This window comes from Carassius carassius, chromosome 19 (assembly GCF_963082965.1).
Source record: "Carassius carassius chromosome 19, fCarCar2.1, whole genome shotgun sequence".
NCBI classification, from domain to species: domain Eukaryota; kingdom Metazoa; phylum Chordata; class Actinopteri; order Cypriniformes; family Cyprinidae; genus Carassius; species Carassius carassius.
The window spans coordinates 17074450-17088029 of NC_081773.1; the positions used below are offsets into that span (position 1 = coordinate 17074450).

General features: G+C 35.7%; 1 protein-coding gene across 2 annotated transcripts; it reads right to left on the bottom strand.

Moving 5' to 3' along the window:
- Nucleotides 1-4297: 4297 nt before the first annotated feature.
- LOC132095211 (methylmalonic aciduria and homocystinuria type D homolog, mitochondrial-like) lies at nucleotides 4298-8976 on the bottom strand. Of its 2 annotated transcripts, XM_059500017.1 has the most exons (9): nucleotides 8865-8941; nucleotides 8323-8400; nucleotides 8174-8212; nucleotides 7541-7679; nucleotides 7119-7336; nucleotides 6016-6124; nucleotides 5595-5725; nucleotides 5029-5115; nucleotides 4298-4943 (listed from the first exon to the last, which is right to left on the bottom strand). In XM_059500017.1, exons 2-9 carry the CDS (start codon nucleotides 8335-8337, stop codon nucleotides 4749-4751), a joined length of 933 nt encoding a protein of 310 aa, XP_059356000.1. In that variant the 5' UTR covers nucleotides 8338-8400; nucleotides 8865-8941; the 3' UTR covers nucleotides 4298-4748. The 2 variants fall into 2 exon arrangements, with proteins under 2 accessions (XP_059356000.1, XP_059356001.1); XM_059500018.1 differs by lacking the exon at nucleotides 8323-8400 and having other exon boundaries at nucleotides 8865-8976.
- Nucleotides 8977-13580: the final 4604 nt, after the last annotated feature.

A 13580-nucleotide genomic window follows, 5' to 3' on the forward strand; every position in this document is an offset into this window, starting at 1 on the left:
TAAACCCAGTGCCAGAGGTCAAAGGTGAACACCCACTGACCTTTTGGTCACTTCTTGATTCACAAATGGACTACATGTTGAAAATGAAGTCAACCTTATGGAGGTTTTTAGTAACAATCAGCTGTTGTGATAGCAGGAAGATACATTTCTGTAACATAAAGCTGGCTTTATCAGAGAAAAGTGATAATACAATACAACAGAGTAGCTGCAGAGTTTTAAATGCATTTAAAAGGAACTGAATGAAAACAAAGAAATAAAAAAAAAATTTCGACATACGTTCAGATAAGTTTCCAAATCAAAACAAAAGCTCCCTTCATCTTCTTGCTTTAGTAATCCAGTTTCTCGGCTCATTCCCTGCTGATAAAAAGTCGAATTTCCGCTCTGAAGCTGACTTTCCAGATGAGCAGTAACATGTTTTTAATGATCGAGAGCTGTTGCAGGTTGGGTTTCAGGTACCCGGCCTGGAGTCCAAAGAATGACCCTCATTGTTGGAGGGCATGGCAGCATATCCTGTTCAGTACGGCCATGCCGAGCTTTGGGATAGATTGAGCAGCAATGGAAACAAACGCAGCCCTTCTTTACTGTGGGAACATGCCAACTGTCTGTGTTCTGCATGACCGAGCCACACGTAAAAATATAGGTTTAATATTGCACCAGATAATAAGGCAGTTGTTTATAGTGATTTTAGAATAGACTGCTCATAACAATGATTACTGGTACAGTTAAATGTATACTGGTCAAAGGTTTTGAATAACAAAGGTTTTTATTGCTTTGTCTCATGCTTACCAATGCTGCTTTCATATTTTGGAATATTACAATTTAAAATATCAGTTTTTTATTTTATTTATATTTAAAAGTAAATGATGCCTTTTCAGCAGCCATTACTCAACATGATCCTTCAGAAATCATTCTATATAAATTTTTTCAGGATTGTTTTAAGGGTGGGAAGTTCAAAGAACATCATTTATTTGAAATATAAATCTTTCATAAAATTATAAATGGCTTTATTGTCACTTTTAAACAGTTGAATGCATCCTTGCAGAATAAAAGTATTTTTAACCCTATACATACCCCAGCATTTTGAATGTTAATGTATCATGGTGTTCCAAAAAAATATTAAGCAGCATAAAAATGTTTTCAGCATTGATAATAACAAAAGATATTTCTTGCATACTGAATCAGCATGTTAGAATTTTAAGAATTTCACATTATTACTGTCTTCAAGGTATTTTGGATGAAATAGAAGCAGCTTTGGTGAGCATAAGAAATAAACACATACTGTACACACACACAACTGAAGTTTTGACCAAATATTTGATTTCATCAGGCTTTCATGTAGATTCAAAGTAATTCATATTTATCTAATAATCTGTGCCTGAATAAATCATGCAGGCTGGACAAAATGTAACTTTTGGTGTGTGAATACGCTATGAGTTTCCAGGACAGAGTGGAGACAACAACAGATAAATGTGAAATCTGTTTTCAGAGGAAGACGGAGACAGTGGGAAAATCTCACAGGACAGACTGCTGCAGTGTGATGGGAAGACCTGAGAGAAGTGCACCATCACAGCTTCAGCTTCTCGATAACTGAATTACACCATGATGACAGACCCAGGGGAAAAAAGACTCAGGATACACCAAAATAGGAATTATCAATCCTAAAAATAGCTTCTGGTTCAAAAACCAGCACTGCAAGAAGCACTGACAAAAAGAGTGACCAGGGCAGAAACAAAAGGACAGATCTAAAAGAAAAACTTTTATATAAAATTATTATTTGCTCTAAAAAGTATAAGCATTTGAGCCTAATCATTAGTGAGCCCCATCAACTGTTTGCTAAAGTCTAACAAGGTTGTTTCTAAAGATCCAGCTGTTTTGTGCATGTAGCTGCAGCTCTCACTCATTATGAGTTTTCTAATTCATTAAATTCTGATCCGAGTCTAATTCAATGAAATTCCAGCAGAGAAAAGCCTAAAAGGATTAGGAGTCAGAATACGCAACGCTGAATGAACAAGCACACATTAAACCAGCGGCTGTTCGGTCCAAATACACAGACTCTGAGCTTCTGAGTCAACAAAACTTGATCTTTAGGAACAGGTCAACTTGAAAAGTTATGACCACAAGAGATACGGTGCTAAAATACCTTCCGTTGTTTGCCCAGTGCAGAGAAAAATCTTTAACGGTGTGCATCTCTACATGACCAAGCCAATGTAAATCTGAGCTGTTTTCTAAAAACAGGAAAGTGTTGGCAGATAACGAGTGGGAACGTTCCATTGTCTGAACAGACCTCTGACAGCAGGTTTCCCTTTGCTTTACAGACCTGGCGCTGCTGTCACTTTACTAACAGGAGACACAGCACCCCCCACCCAACTCACACCGATTTTCATTTATGCAGATATACTTTCATTTCTTGTGTTTGACTTCTTTGACTTGACTCAATTTGAATTGCTTAGTCCTTCCTTGTCATTTATGCTTCAATACATTTTTCAGCATTACTCAAAAATATGCCGCCTTCTAGTTATTTGGTGGGAATTTCCAATTCTATCAATCATCTGACAATTGTTGTTGTGTACTTACTAATGCACATATGTATTTACCAAAAATTCCGGTTCACGTTTCTTAAAAATAAAGGATTTATCTTCCAGATATAACATGACCTTTATCAAATTCATAGATCTATAAACCAAATATAATTTCTTCAAAAAATAAAAAAAAAAAAGAAACCTTGTTCTTAGAGGACGTGGGGTCGGTAGGGCGGGGGTTTGTTTGAATAATTTATTTCTCATGAAAAGCAACAAGATGGCTGTCTGACCTAGATATCTAACCCCAATTAAAAATGTATGATCCTGACTTTCTCCTGTGATTTGAATCATTGCCCCAATGCAAATGCTTTAATCACGCATAAAGTTTATAAATATATATTTCATATTTATGCCACAAGAAAATTATTTTATTTGATTATGTAAATAAATGTATTTAATTAATGTGTTATTTTATCCTGCTTAAAAAAAAAGTTCAAGCAGTGTGAATGTTGCTTAATTTGTTACCTTAACACTCCGCTAAAGACTAAATATACATTTTGGGCATATTACTAGGATAAGAGTTCAACGGTAGCTCACATTTAGCAGCTACAATAAAAGAAAAGCTGTGAGATCAGAGACATTTAATAACACTGTCCGTTTCAAATTTGATAAACTATTTTTTTTTGGTTAACAGGCGAGTACTTATACAGCAACCAAAAAAACTAACAAAAAAAAAACTTTGTTTTGCATTAAATATACACATGAAACACAATGCTATGCAATTTTGAAACAAAGCTGAGACATAGAAACAGATGCCTCACAACACAAAGTTCATTTATAAATTTAAAAAGGACAAGCTGACATTATAATCATATCATTAATGAGTTGTTCAGTTTGACAATTTGAATACAGTTAAACGGGAAAGAAACCAGGAACCAAGTTTTAGCAAGACAATTACATCTAATTGATAGCCATGTCAATAAGACAGACATGGGGTGATGACTGCTGTCTCTAAAACATGTCACCATCCACACACAGCTTTGATCAACCGCACTCTTTGATTCCTGCACACATCATGACAGGACTTTGTTAAATATCTTAAACGAGATCAGATGCTGGTTACCACAGGAAGAAAACCACAGTACAGTATATTCAGATTCAATGCATGCACTAAGATGTTCTATGAAGGACTGAAAAATGATGTAAGCAAATGATCATTTCTAATGTAATGCAAAATATTTATAAAAAACACTATAGCTTTTATAGAATTTTTGTGTGACTTTCTGTCAAGGAGAGATCAGCTGTTACAGTCCATCTGTTGTGCGTTTGAATTAATTCTAATGACACCCGTGAGACATTGACAACAGCAGCTGCCAGCTTTGATCGCTTTAGGCTAATCAGGCCAAAGATATCCACCATATAGGTTAGAGACTAAAATCCAGAAAGATAATTCACTGAACTTTTTTATTGACACTACTACATTTTATAGTATAGTTACAGAAAGTTATAGTATGCACAGAAATCATCGTTGTAGTTGTTGTTGTTTTTTTTTTGGTGATTATCAGCAGCCTACACCCATAAAAACATAAGATGCATCTACTTATATTTACACGCATACTACAGTAAAAAACTTTAGGGTCAGTATATATATTTTTTACTTTAATAGAGTATAAAATAAATCTGTCAAACCAATTATCAGTCCAACTCTAGTTGCATTTACTAGTTACTTGAAATGCATGTCACTATACACACAAACAATAAGCCAACATAACAGCCAGTGATACTCTTAATTCTTTATTGTGCCTATTGTGAAGCTATTAAGAAATCTGACAATACTGCTTTTAATCACTACTGAAACTTTTTAAATATTAACGTATTGACAAAATACTAAATACACATTTAAATGGAGCAATGGTGTGAAATTTTTAGCTGTCACATTTTAGTTCCTTTGAGGTCTGTAGTAGAGGAAAGGCAACACAGAGGAAGAGAGCGACTGAAAGATGCTGGACATGTGACACAGAACTTCCCTTTGTAGCAAAAATAAAAGTCACACCAAAAGTGTTTCTTGATCAACAAAAATAAATACAAATTTCCAGCAGCAGCCGCTAGGCAACTTCTCTAAGTGCATTATGGGATGTAAGCGTGTTTTAAATGTGCTAATCATCTCAAAGGTGAGGTTTGGTGTTGAAATTAATAGTGTTCTGACTTAGCATCTTTAACTAATTCACTTTAGTTCCCTTGCAGCTTCTTCATGATCTGGCTGTCAGGTGGCGCTGTGGTGAAAAGTGTGCCCACAAAAACGTGCGTCCCCCACAAGACATGCCGAATCACTTTACAGCAGCCCAGGTCCTCGATCCGAAAACCTAAATGGCGATACCTTTCATCCGTTTCAAAGAGCGTGTTGTTTGTGTATGAACCAAAGAACTGCAGAGAGAGAAATGCAATAGAAATACATAGGGATTAAATGTTTTTAGATTGAAAAAGTTTAGCAGACATTTATATCACTTACTGCAAGTCCAGACGACGGGTCAATGAAATCAGCCCAGAATCCTTCTGTTCGGAGAGCATGGCATATCTCCTTTGCCCCTGCAACGAACTGCATACAACACAATTATCAACAATAATAAATGGCTTTAACCATGGAGCTCCCATTCAGTTCTGGCACATGCTTGGTTATAAAATCTTTACTTTTTGAATGCAGCAGCTCACAAACAAACAACAGCATGAGAATAATACAGTGCCTGCAGCATGGCTCCACATCGATTAGACAGGAACTCCAGTGATGTGAAGCAGACAGTAAATAACACAGAGAGCCGAAGGCATGAACTGCTGAGTCACAAAGCTCTGCCTCTCATACACACACGCTCTGAAGGAGTTTTACTGATCTAAAGCCACATAACTTTTCTAAAGGACAATACAAAGCCATAGAGAAAGGCTAAATATGATGAATTAATCAGGAGCTATGTTGATACTAAGTGACAGCCGCTGCAGTAAGGCATGGTGTGTACAGAAATCATATTTTACATGATACATGATGTTTATAATAATATTATCATATAATCTAGAAGAACTCACTTTATCGAGCAGTTCTTCTCTCTCCTGGTCCACTTGCTCAGTCCAGGCCGTCATGTCGTTCTGTGTCTTCTGAGTCACTGTGACCACCATCATGGCAGTCGACGGGGCCTCAGGGAACATGGACTTAAAATCTGAATGAGATGATCAACATTAATGAACAATAACCACAGGATAGCTACAATACATAAAAATATCTGTACAGGAATTATTGCTTACTACATTTTTGGATATAGAACACCACCACCACTCAGTGCCTAAAATAGGGATGGAAATGCTCCCCTCTTGTGGTCACATTTTACATTGAACATTACAAATGAGCTCAACCACACTGCCAATAACCTCAGCAGAAGGTCACAGTGCTTTATAGCAGTCCATGTTAAATCTGATCAACTCAAATGCTCTAAAACAACAACATGCAGACCTTTCTTTAATGATTCCGGGCAAGACTGAATGGCACACTCCACGCTGGAATGATCGAAGAAGTGCTCTGCTTTATCCAGGTTCTGTTCTGCGGATGTTTTATCACTTTCCTAAAAAAAAAAAAAATAATAAATAAATAAATCAGAGAAATTCAGAGAAAAGTTTTTTTTAAGCTTTCCACTGATTTATGGTTTGTTAGGATCGAACAATATTTTGCCGAGATAAATTATCTGAAAATCTGGAATCTGAGAGTGCAAAAAAATCTGAATATTGAGAAAATCTCCTTTAAAGTTGTCCAAATGAAGTTCTTAGCAATGCATATGATTAATCAAAAATTAAGTTTTGATTTATTTATGATAGGAAATTTACAAAATATCTGCATGGAACATCATCTTTACTTAATATCCTAATGATTTTTGGCATAAAAGAAAAATCGATCATTTTGACCCATACAATGTTTTTTTGGCCATTGCTACAAATACTGTATACCTGTAATACTTATGACTGGTTTTGTGCTCCAGGGTCACATTTATTAAACAGAACAACGGTTTCCAACATTGATAATAAGAAATTATTCTTGAGCCGCAAATCAGCATATTAAAATTATTTCTGAAGGATCTTGTGAAACTGAAGACTGGAGTAATAACTGCTGAGAATTCGGCTTTGCATTACAGGAATAAATTACATTTTAAAATACTTTCAAAATAGTCAAAAAAAAAGAATATATATTTCACCATTATTATTGTTCTTCCTGTATTTTTGATACAGCCTTGATTAGCAAAAGAAACTACTTTCAAAATACTAAAGAAAAAAAATCTAACGGATCCAAAACTTCTAAACGGTGGTGTAGGAACAAGAACACCATTGCATTACATAATATTTTACATTTGAATATAAACAGTATTAGTTTAAATTAATTATGAGATAATACTTAGGAGCAAGCAATAGCAAAAATAAATAACTTAATCATTGTACAGTCTTTTGTTTTTCAAATTCACATTAAGTGATTATGATCATTAATATCTTCACAGCCATTAATACAATTATTATTTTACTACTTATTTGTTTATTCTGTCAATTCAAGTTACTCTGAAAGCATCATACATGAAGCTCACTGATGAACTGGGTTAGGATGAAGCTGTGCCTCTCGCTGCTGGACTGAGCAGTGAGCACGTCTGGCATCACGCCGTCCATCGCTGAGGTCCTCTGCTCCTCTGCACCCTCCAAATGACAGTCAAAACCCATGTTACCCGGCAACTGGGAATGTTTATCCTGAGGTCCGAACGGGCCCATGGTCTCGTCCGGCCACACTGTCCTTTGTGCTACTCACAGAAGTACCAAGCAAACATCATTAGAAAACACCTTACGAAAACACAATCAACTATAAATACAAGAGCAAATGTTGTTATTATCCCATATGTAAAATATGCTGTAATCAAGTCTATTTGTAAAGGTATTGCTTATTAACTATTATACTGGAAGCTAACAGTTGATTTAGTATTCTACAGAGGAATACACTCATTTACCAGTGTCAGGGGTACTGCTTTGAAGGTGTGTCTCAACTAAGCCGGACGCACCGGAGAAAGTCCTGGCTCCAGAAACACGATGAATTAGAACGTGAAGCCCTGGCAGGTACGTCACCAGCCGAGCTCTGCTGCAGAGCACCTGACCAAACACATAAAACTTGCTTATAAAATGATGTAAACATCAAACATGGTAGCAAAAAAGTTGTAAATGAGAATAGTGATTCATATTTGATGTTAGATTGTGTTGCGTTTACATAGATCCACCTTAAATAATACAGGGCAATTACCCTCACAGGGAAGTCGTGGCCTAATGGTTAGAGAGTCGGACTCCCAATCGAAAGGTTGTGAGTTCGAGTCCCGGGCCGGCAGGAATTGTGGGTGGGGGGAGTGCATGTACAGTTCTCTCTCCACCCTCAATACCACGACTTAGGTGCCCTTGAGCAAGGCATCGAACCCCCAACTGCTCCCCGGGCGCCGCAGCATAAATGGCTGCCCACTGCTCCGGGTGTGTGCTCACAGTGTGTGTGTGTGTGTTCACTGCTCTGTGTGTGTGCATTTCGGATGGGTTAAATGCAGAGCACAAATTCTGAGTATGGGTCACCATGGCTGAATGTCACTTCACCACACACTCACACTGGTCATCCTGTTGGGCTTCTCCTGTTTACAGTTCACCTGTGGGTGGAGGAAAAACAAACGCATTAATATAGCCACAAGGCTATGCTTATTAAACTAAAGAGAAAACTGCTATTTACACACAACAAATGCAAATGTTAATTAGGCACCTCACAAGAAAACATGGATGATTGCAAAATATGTCCAAAACTTTGTTTAGAGAAGAGCTAAACAGCCCAGTAAATGCGCTTTAAAGAAAGAGAAAGTTTTGTTAGATCATCTGAAAAAAACATTTCCTCATATGAAACATTTCCTTTTCTTGCTGAGGACTAGACAATAACAAGATGATTGTTAGAAACATGCCAGGTGTAATAAAGCAGCTTCTGTCGTGTTTTTAACCAAAAGAAACAATAAAGGGACAATAAAGCAATAAATTACACAAAAATAAATAGAACTACTATATATACCTAATCCATTCGTCTACAAATGGATCGAACACGTGTAACAACAGAATGAATTCAAATAAACAGTTAATGACACATTTCTTAATATTTATGCATGTCTCACTAGCACAGTGGCTAAACTAAGTTGAGGTTACGTTTAATAATCAGTCGAAAAATGCTGAGAGCACGCTGTGTTTCGCATCATCTGGAACTCTGTTTGTGGATAGTCAGTAACGATATTCAAATGTAACAAAATTGTTTGTGATTACCTGAATTTTGTGAAATTGACGTTAGGCTGTTAGCTTGCTAAAAGCTAGCCTTGTTTAACCTTTGAGTACGTAACAACGGCAGCTTGTAAAGGACAAATAACGTCCATGAAATTCCTCACAGATACACTAGATGCCAGCAGAACATAGAAACATTTCTTAGGACTCGAGACTTTGGTTCCATTCAACTATATTACAGCTATTCACTCTCTTTAACCATAATATATATATATATATATATCCTGTATATCATGTATATTAAAAGACATTTTTTATCTGCTGGTATCAGTTATACTCTTTTTGTTTTGTTTTATTTTGTTTTATTATTTGACTTGATTTGATTTTTATTTGTACATTACAATAATTTAATTATTTTCATATTTTTCTAGAAAGCAATGACAGCACAGTAAATATTTGACTTTGTTTAGGCTAACTGTCCAAATGTACAAATTAAAGAACCTATAAGGCTAAAGAAATGGAGGTGTAACAGAGAATATAGCGTTATATAAAAGCATCAATGTTTAAAACAATTTATCTTACTCTATTTTCTGCCATGCACCAGACTGGGTACAGACCTCATTACTTTCAGCCATGAAGAAAATTTGACATTTGAAAACCAAACATATTTATATAGATTTTTCCATTTCTTCCAAGCGTCTAAGAGCATCTAGAAAATGTGATTTATATAGTCTGTTAAAACTGTCTTGCCATTTCTTCCTTTATTCTGCTAAAGCCAGCTTGATGGAAAATATGGCTTTTCTGAAGTACAGCATGCTTTCAAAGTTCACATACAATGACAATAAGAAAAGAGTGATTTCGTATTGCATCTTTCACAGTTGTATTTATAGCAAATGTAAGCTGCACACTAAACTGAAGAACATTACATTTGCTGCATTGCAACTGTACATAAGCCTAATTTTCTGATTACTTTTACATAACTATAAGGCAAAGATAAGCAAACATAATAGTGTCCCACCGCATGGACATTTTTATGGTCTTCCCTTTGGGTCCTTTTAAATCTGTTTTCATACATCTTGGGTCAGTTGTGATATGTACCAAAACTAAAAACAGCAACAGTCTCCATTTCTGTAAAAGGACAGAAGGCTTTTTGTTGAGGCCTATTAAGGCTTTCGTTGCCTTGTATGCTCTTCTGAAACTCTGAGGATATTTCAGGTCACCCTGAAGCACTGAATTGCATTACCAGGCACCGTTTGTCAGTCCTATCAATGAGCATGTGGCAACTGAACATCTAAAAGCTGTACTAAAGCTTAAGGGTAAAACTGCAGCACTGCACTTACTTTAATGAGGTGAAATGGAATTAGCTTCAGGTTTTCCCCCTTTTAGTGGCACTTGGCTGCCTTATTTCTCATGATAAAAGCAGAAAATATGTCCTAAGATGACTTGTTCTTTCAGTGATAAAGGCATGTGCATGAGGAAACTGTTATAAATTAACATACACCTTGAATTCTGTAAACATTCTGTAAAATTAACAAAAGCATTAATATTACTGAATTCAACCTTATTGTGAAACATATACATGTGGTCAAAAAAGTTTTCAAATATGTAAAATTGCTCCCTGCCTCCATATATCTATTTCTTAAAACCATAAACCACCATGATGAAAATTAAAATGTCTATCTACAGGTTCTTATTATGTCTTCTTTCTTGGAAACAGTAAGTTATTTCCTCTTCTGTAAAACCACAGTCATGAATCATTCATATGACAGCACATGATTCTGTACCTGACAGCTTCTCAATTAGGCTACATCAAAACTGAAGAGAAATGTGTTTCTGTTAGATATGAAATCAGAAAGATACAGAGCCAATCTGCAATGTGGCAGGATTTCCTCTGAAATCTAAATTTGTACGAGGTCATCTTTTTTTTGTATATATAAATGTTTTTGGCTAGGCCTCTTAATTCCAGTGAAGATCACTCTTATCTTTATTTATGCCATAGTGACTCTCTTTCTAGAGAAGTGTGTGCTTCCAACTTTTGTGCAACAATTTGAGGAGGAGTTGGAGGCCCTTTTCTTTTCCAGGATTACAATGGCTTTCATTCTCTGATGATTGTGTGGATTAATCATACTCAAACGCACAGGAAAACTTCTGTCTTATATGATGGTGTTTAGTTGAACTGTAATGGATCAGCCTCAAGGGGAAAACCAACCATCTCCTTATTTTCATATTGGAGGAGGAAATATCATTGCAATTTCTTTACAAATGATGACTGAAACAAAAGATGGTGCCAGTTGAGTTTGTACTCAACATATTACAATGTACAAAAGCAACAATTGTCAACAGAACGAACACTACATACTACAACAATATTACATTGTTATTAAAAAGATAGTTCACTCAAAAATGAAAATTCTGTTATCAGTGGTTCCAAACCTGTATGACTATCTTTCTTCTGTTTAACACAAATCGTAAAAAATACAATGGAAGTCAGTGGCTATACCTGCTTTTTGGTTATCAATATTCTTCAAAATATCTTCTTTTGTGTTCAACAGAAAATAAAGGAAATTCATACAACCTAAGGGTGAGTAAATAGCTATTTTTTATTTTATTTTATTTATTTATTTTTTACTCCACAATTTAATTTTCAGTTCAGTTAGCAATCAACAATTGTCCTTTGATTCCTGTTGATTGTTGTTTGGAATCATGGAGAATTTATTATTTTTTTCTCCCCAAGAATGTGTGACTGAGGACTGGAATGGCTGACAGATTCTATATTCAACTGCAGGATTACCAAACACATACAGCAGTTGATATTTTTCATCTTTACAAGCAGTGGAGAAGACACATGCATACATAAACTATGAGAAACTGTTCATCTCTAGGGTTTCAAAGATAAAACATTCTGAGTTACAACAAGCCACTGCATGCTGTCCTTTCCTATATCACTAGATCAACCGGTCGACTCTGAGATACCTTTTTTCTGTGCATTGCAGCATAGCCAGAGGCAGAAACTATTTATTAGAGCATGAAAAGGGTACCAGTAGTGGTGCGATTTTAGTTGATAAGACTTGTTTTCTGATGTGTGATAGGTGTGCTATCTTCCCACAAAACAAAAGCTTTCATCCTTTCAGTGCTTCCTTAAACCCCCTGGCACTGTCTCACATTATGAGAGCCATGTTGGTCCTGCAGCTAATAGTAATAATTGTGACAGTACCATATGAAAAAAACTTTTATTTATTTTAGAAATGCATTATACATATATTAAATGACTAAAATAATTGCTGCTTGATATATATGCTGCTTTGAATGCCAGTGAATGTTACATTTGATTCTGTTACATAATGCAGAAGATACTGTATTAGATGAAAACAGGGCAGATTGACAATATATACAGTATGTACTAATATATTGCAATAAAAAATGTTATAAAATTGTATTTCCTTGATATAACATGTCATATATATTTAAACCCGGGTCCTGTTGCACACAAAATGAAGTGTTTATATAATTTTCTTTGGTAATTTTTTATCTTGCCCAGAGCACAAATCTAGGACAGCGACTGGTGTACCCTAAAAAAAAAAGAAAAGAAAAGAAAGACAAACATACATGATGACCCTGGGCTTTGCCACAAACTTTCAATCACCCATATTCTCTCATGAAATGGTTACAATCTAAATATATACCCCCTTCTTCTAGACTGTCCTTGCACTATACTGTAGTTATTTTAGTTTGTTTCATGTCTCTATGGTGGGAACAAGAGATTTCTGGCAAATTGCCTTCATCTCAGAGTCTTCTTTCCTTCTTCACTGGCTCAATCTAAAGCCAGAGAGCTTTTATCATGTGAGGAGCCGCCTTGTAACAGAAAAGGCCAATGCCTGATTTTTAAGTTTCACATTCCTCAGACTCACAGTTTGTTATTCTATATTCCGGTGGTCCAGAGGGGGGTTGTGAATAACTTCTTCGAAAAATGGTGTTATCAGATCCATATGTTTCCACACACAGTGAGCGACCGCTACCTCTCAGACTTTTCAGTTCGGTGTAAAGCACATGTGGTATTTCTGCTCAGTCAGCACAAAGCTTCATCAGCTGGGGCCAATAGGGTTTCTAGGAACAGAAAAGGAACTGACACAAACATGCAGACAGTGATGCTGCTGACAGACGTGCATACAGATACTCTTCAATACTCTAGCAATTCTGTTACAGTATACAATGATCAGAGCTGTATTTAATAAAATAAAAACAAATATTGTACTCGGTCGCAAGGTTAGTAAAATCACAAGTGGGAAAATAATCATCAAGTGTTTCCATATTCCTAAAAGCATTTCACAAGTATTTATCATGATTTGTAAATGATCCGGGAAGGAGAAAGTTCTTGTTGGTTGACTGTGAGGATGTGGTATTCATTCAGTCATGGAGCAGCTTTTTGCTCTGGATGTTCTCCAACATGAGAACATTCCTGCTCTGGGTTGTGCTCCTAAACTGCTGCTGACACAGAAAAACAGGAGGGTCCTCACTAATATTTTCAGCATATAAAAATAATAATGATATAAAAAAAATATAATAAATAAGGCTTAGTCTGATGTTAAATTCAGTTTTATTTGTATTTTAATTTTTTTTAATGTTTTTATTATTTTATTTTTTGGTATATGAGATTAACACGTTTTTTCTTTAGATTATTATTGAAATATGTTTACGAAAAAACAATATAAATTAATGCATGCAAATGACACTGTTAAATGAAAAAGGGAATATGATTTCATT

What these genes read in the sequence shown, in the direction of transcription:
- LOC132095211 (XM_059500017.1), bottom strand. An exon ending in AAGCAGTACCCCTGACACTG is followed by an intron (nt 7,337 to 7,540) that starts GTAAATGAGTGT and finishes TTCTGTGAGTAG; the next exon opens with CACAAAGGACAGTGTGGCCG. An exon ending in GAGAAGAACTGCTCGATAAA is followed by an intron (nt 5,116 to 5,594) that starts GTGAGTTCTTCT and finishes TGTTGTATGCAG; the next exon opens with TTCGTTGCAGGGGCAAAGGA.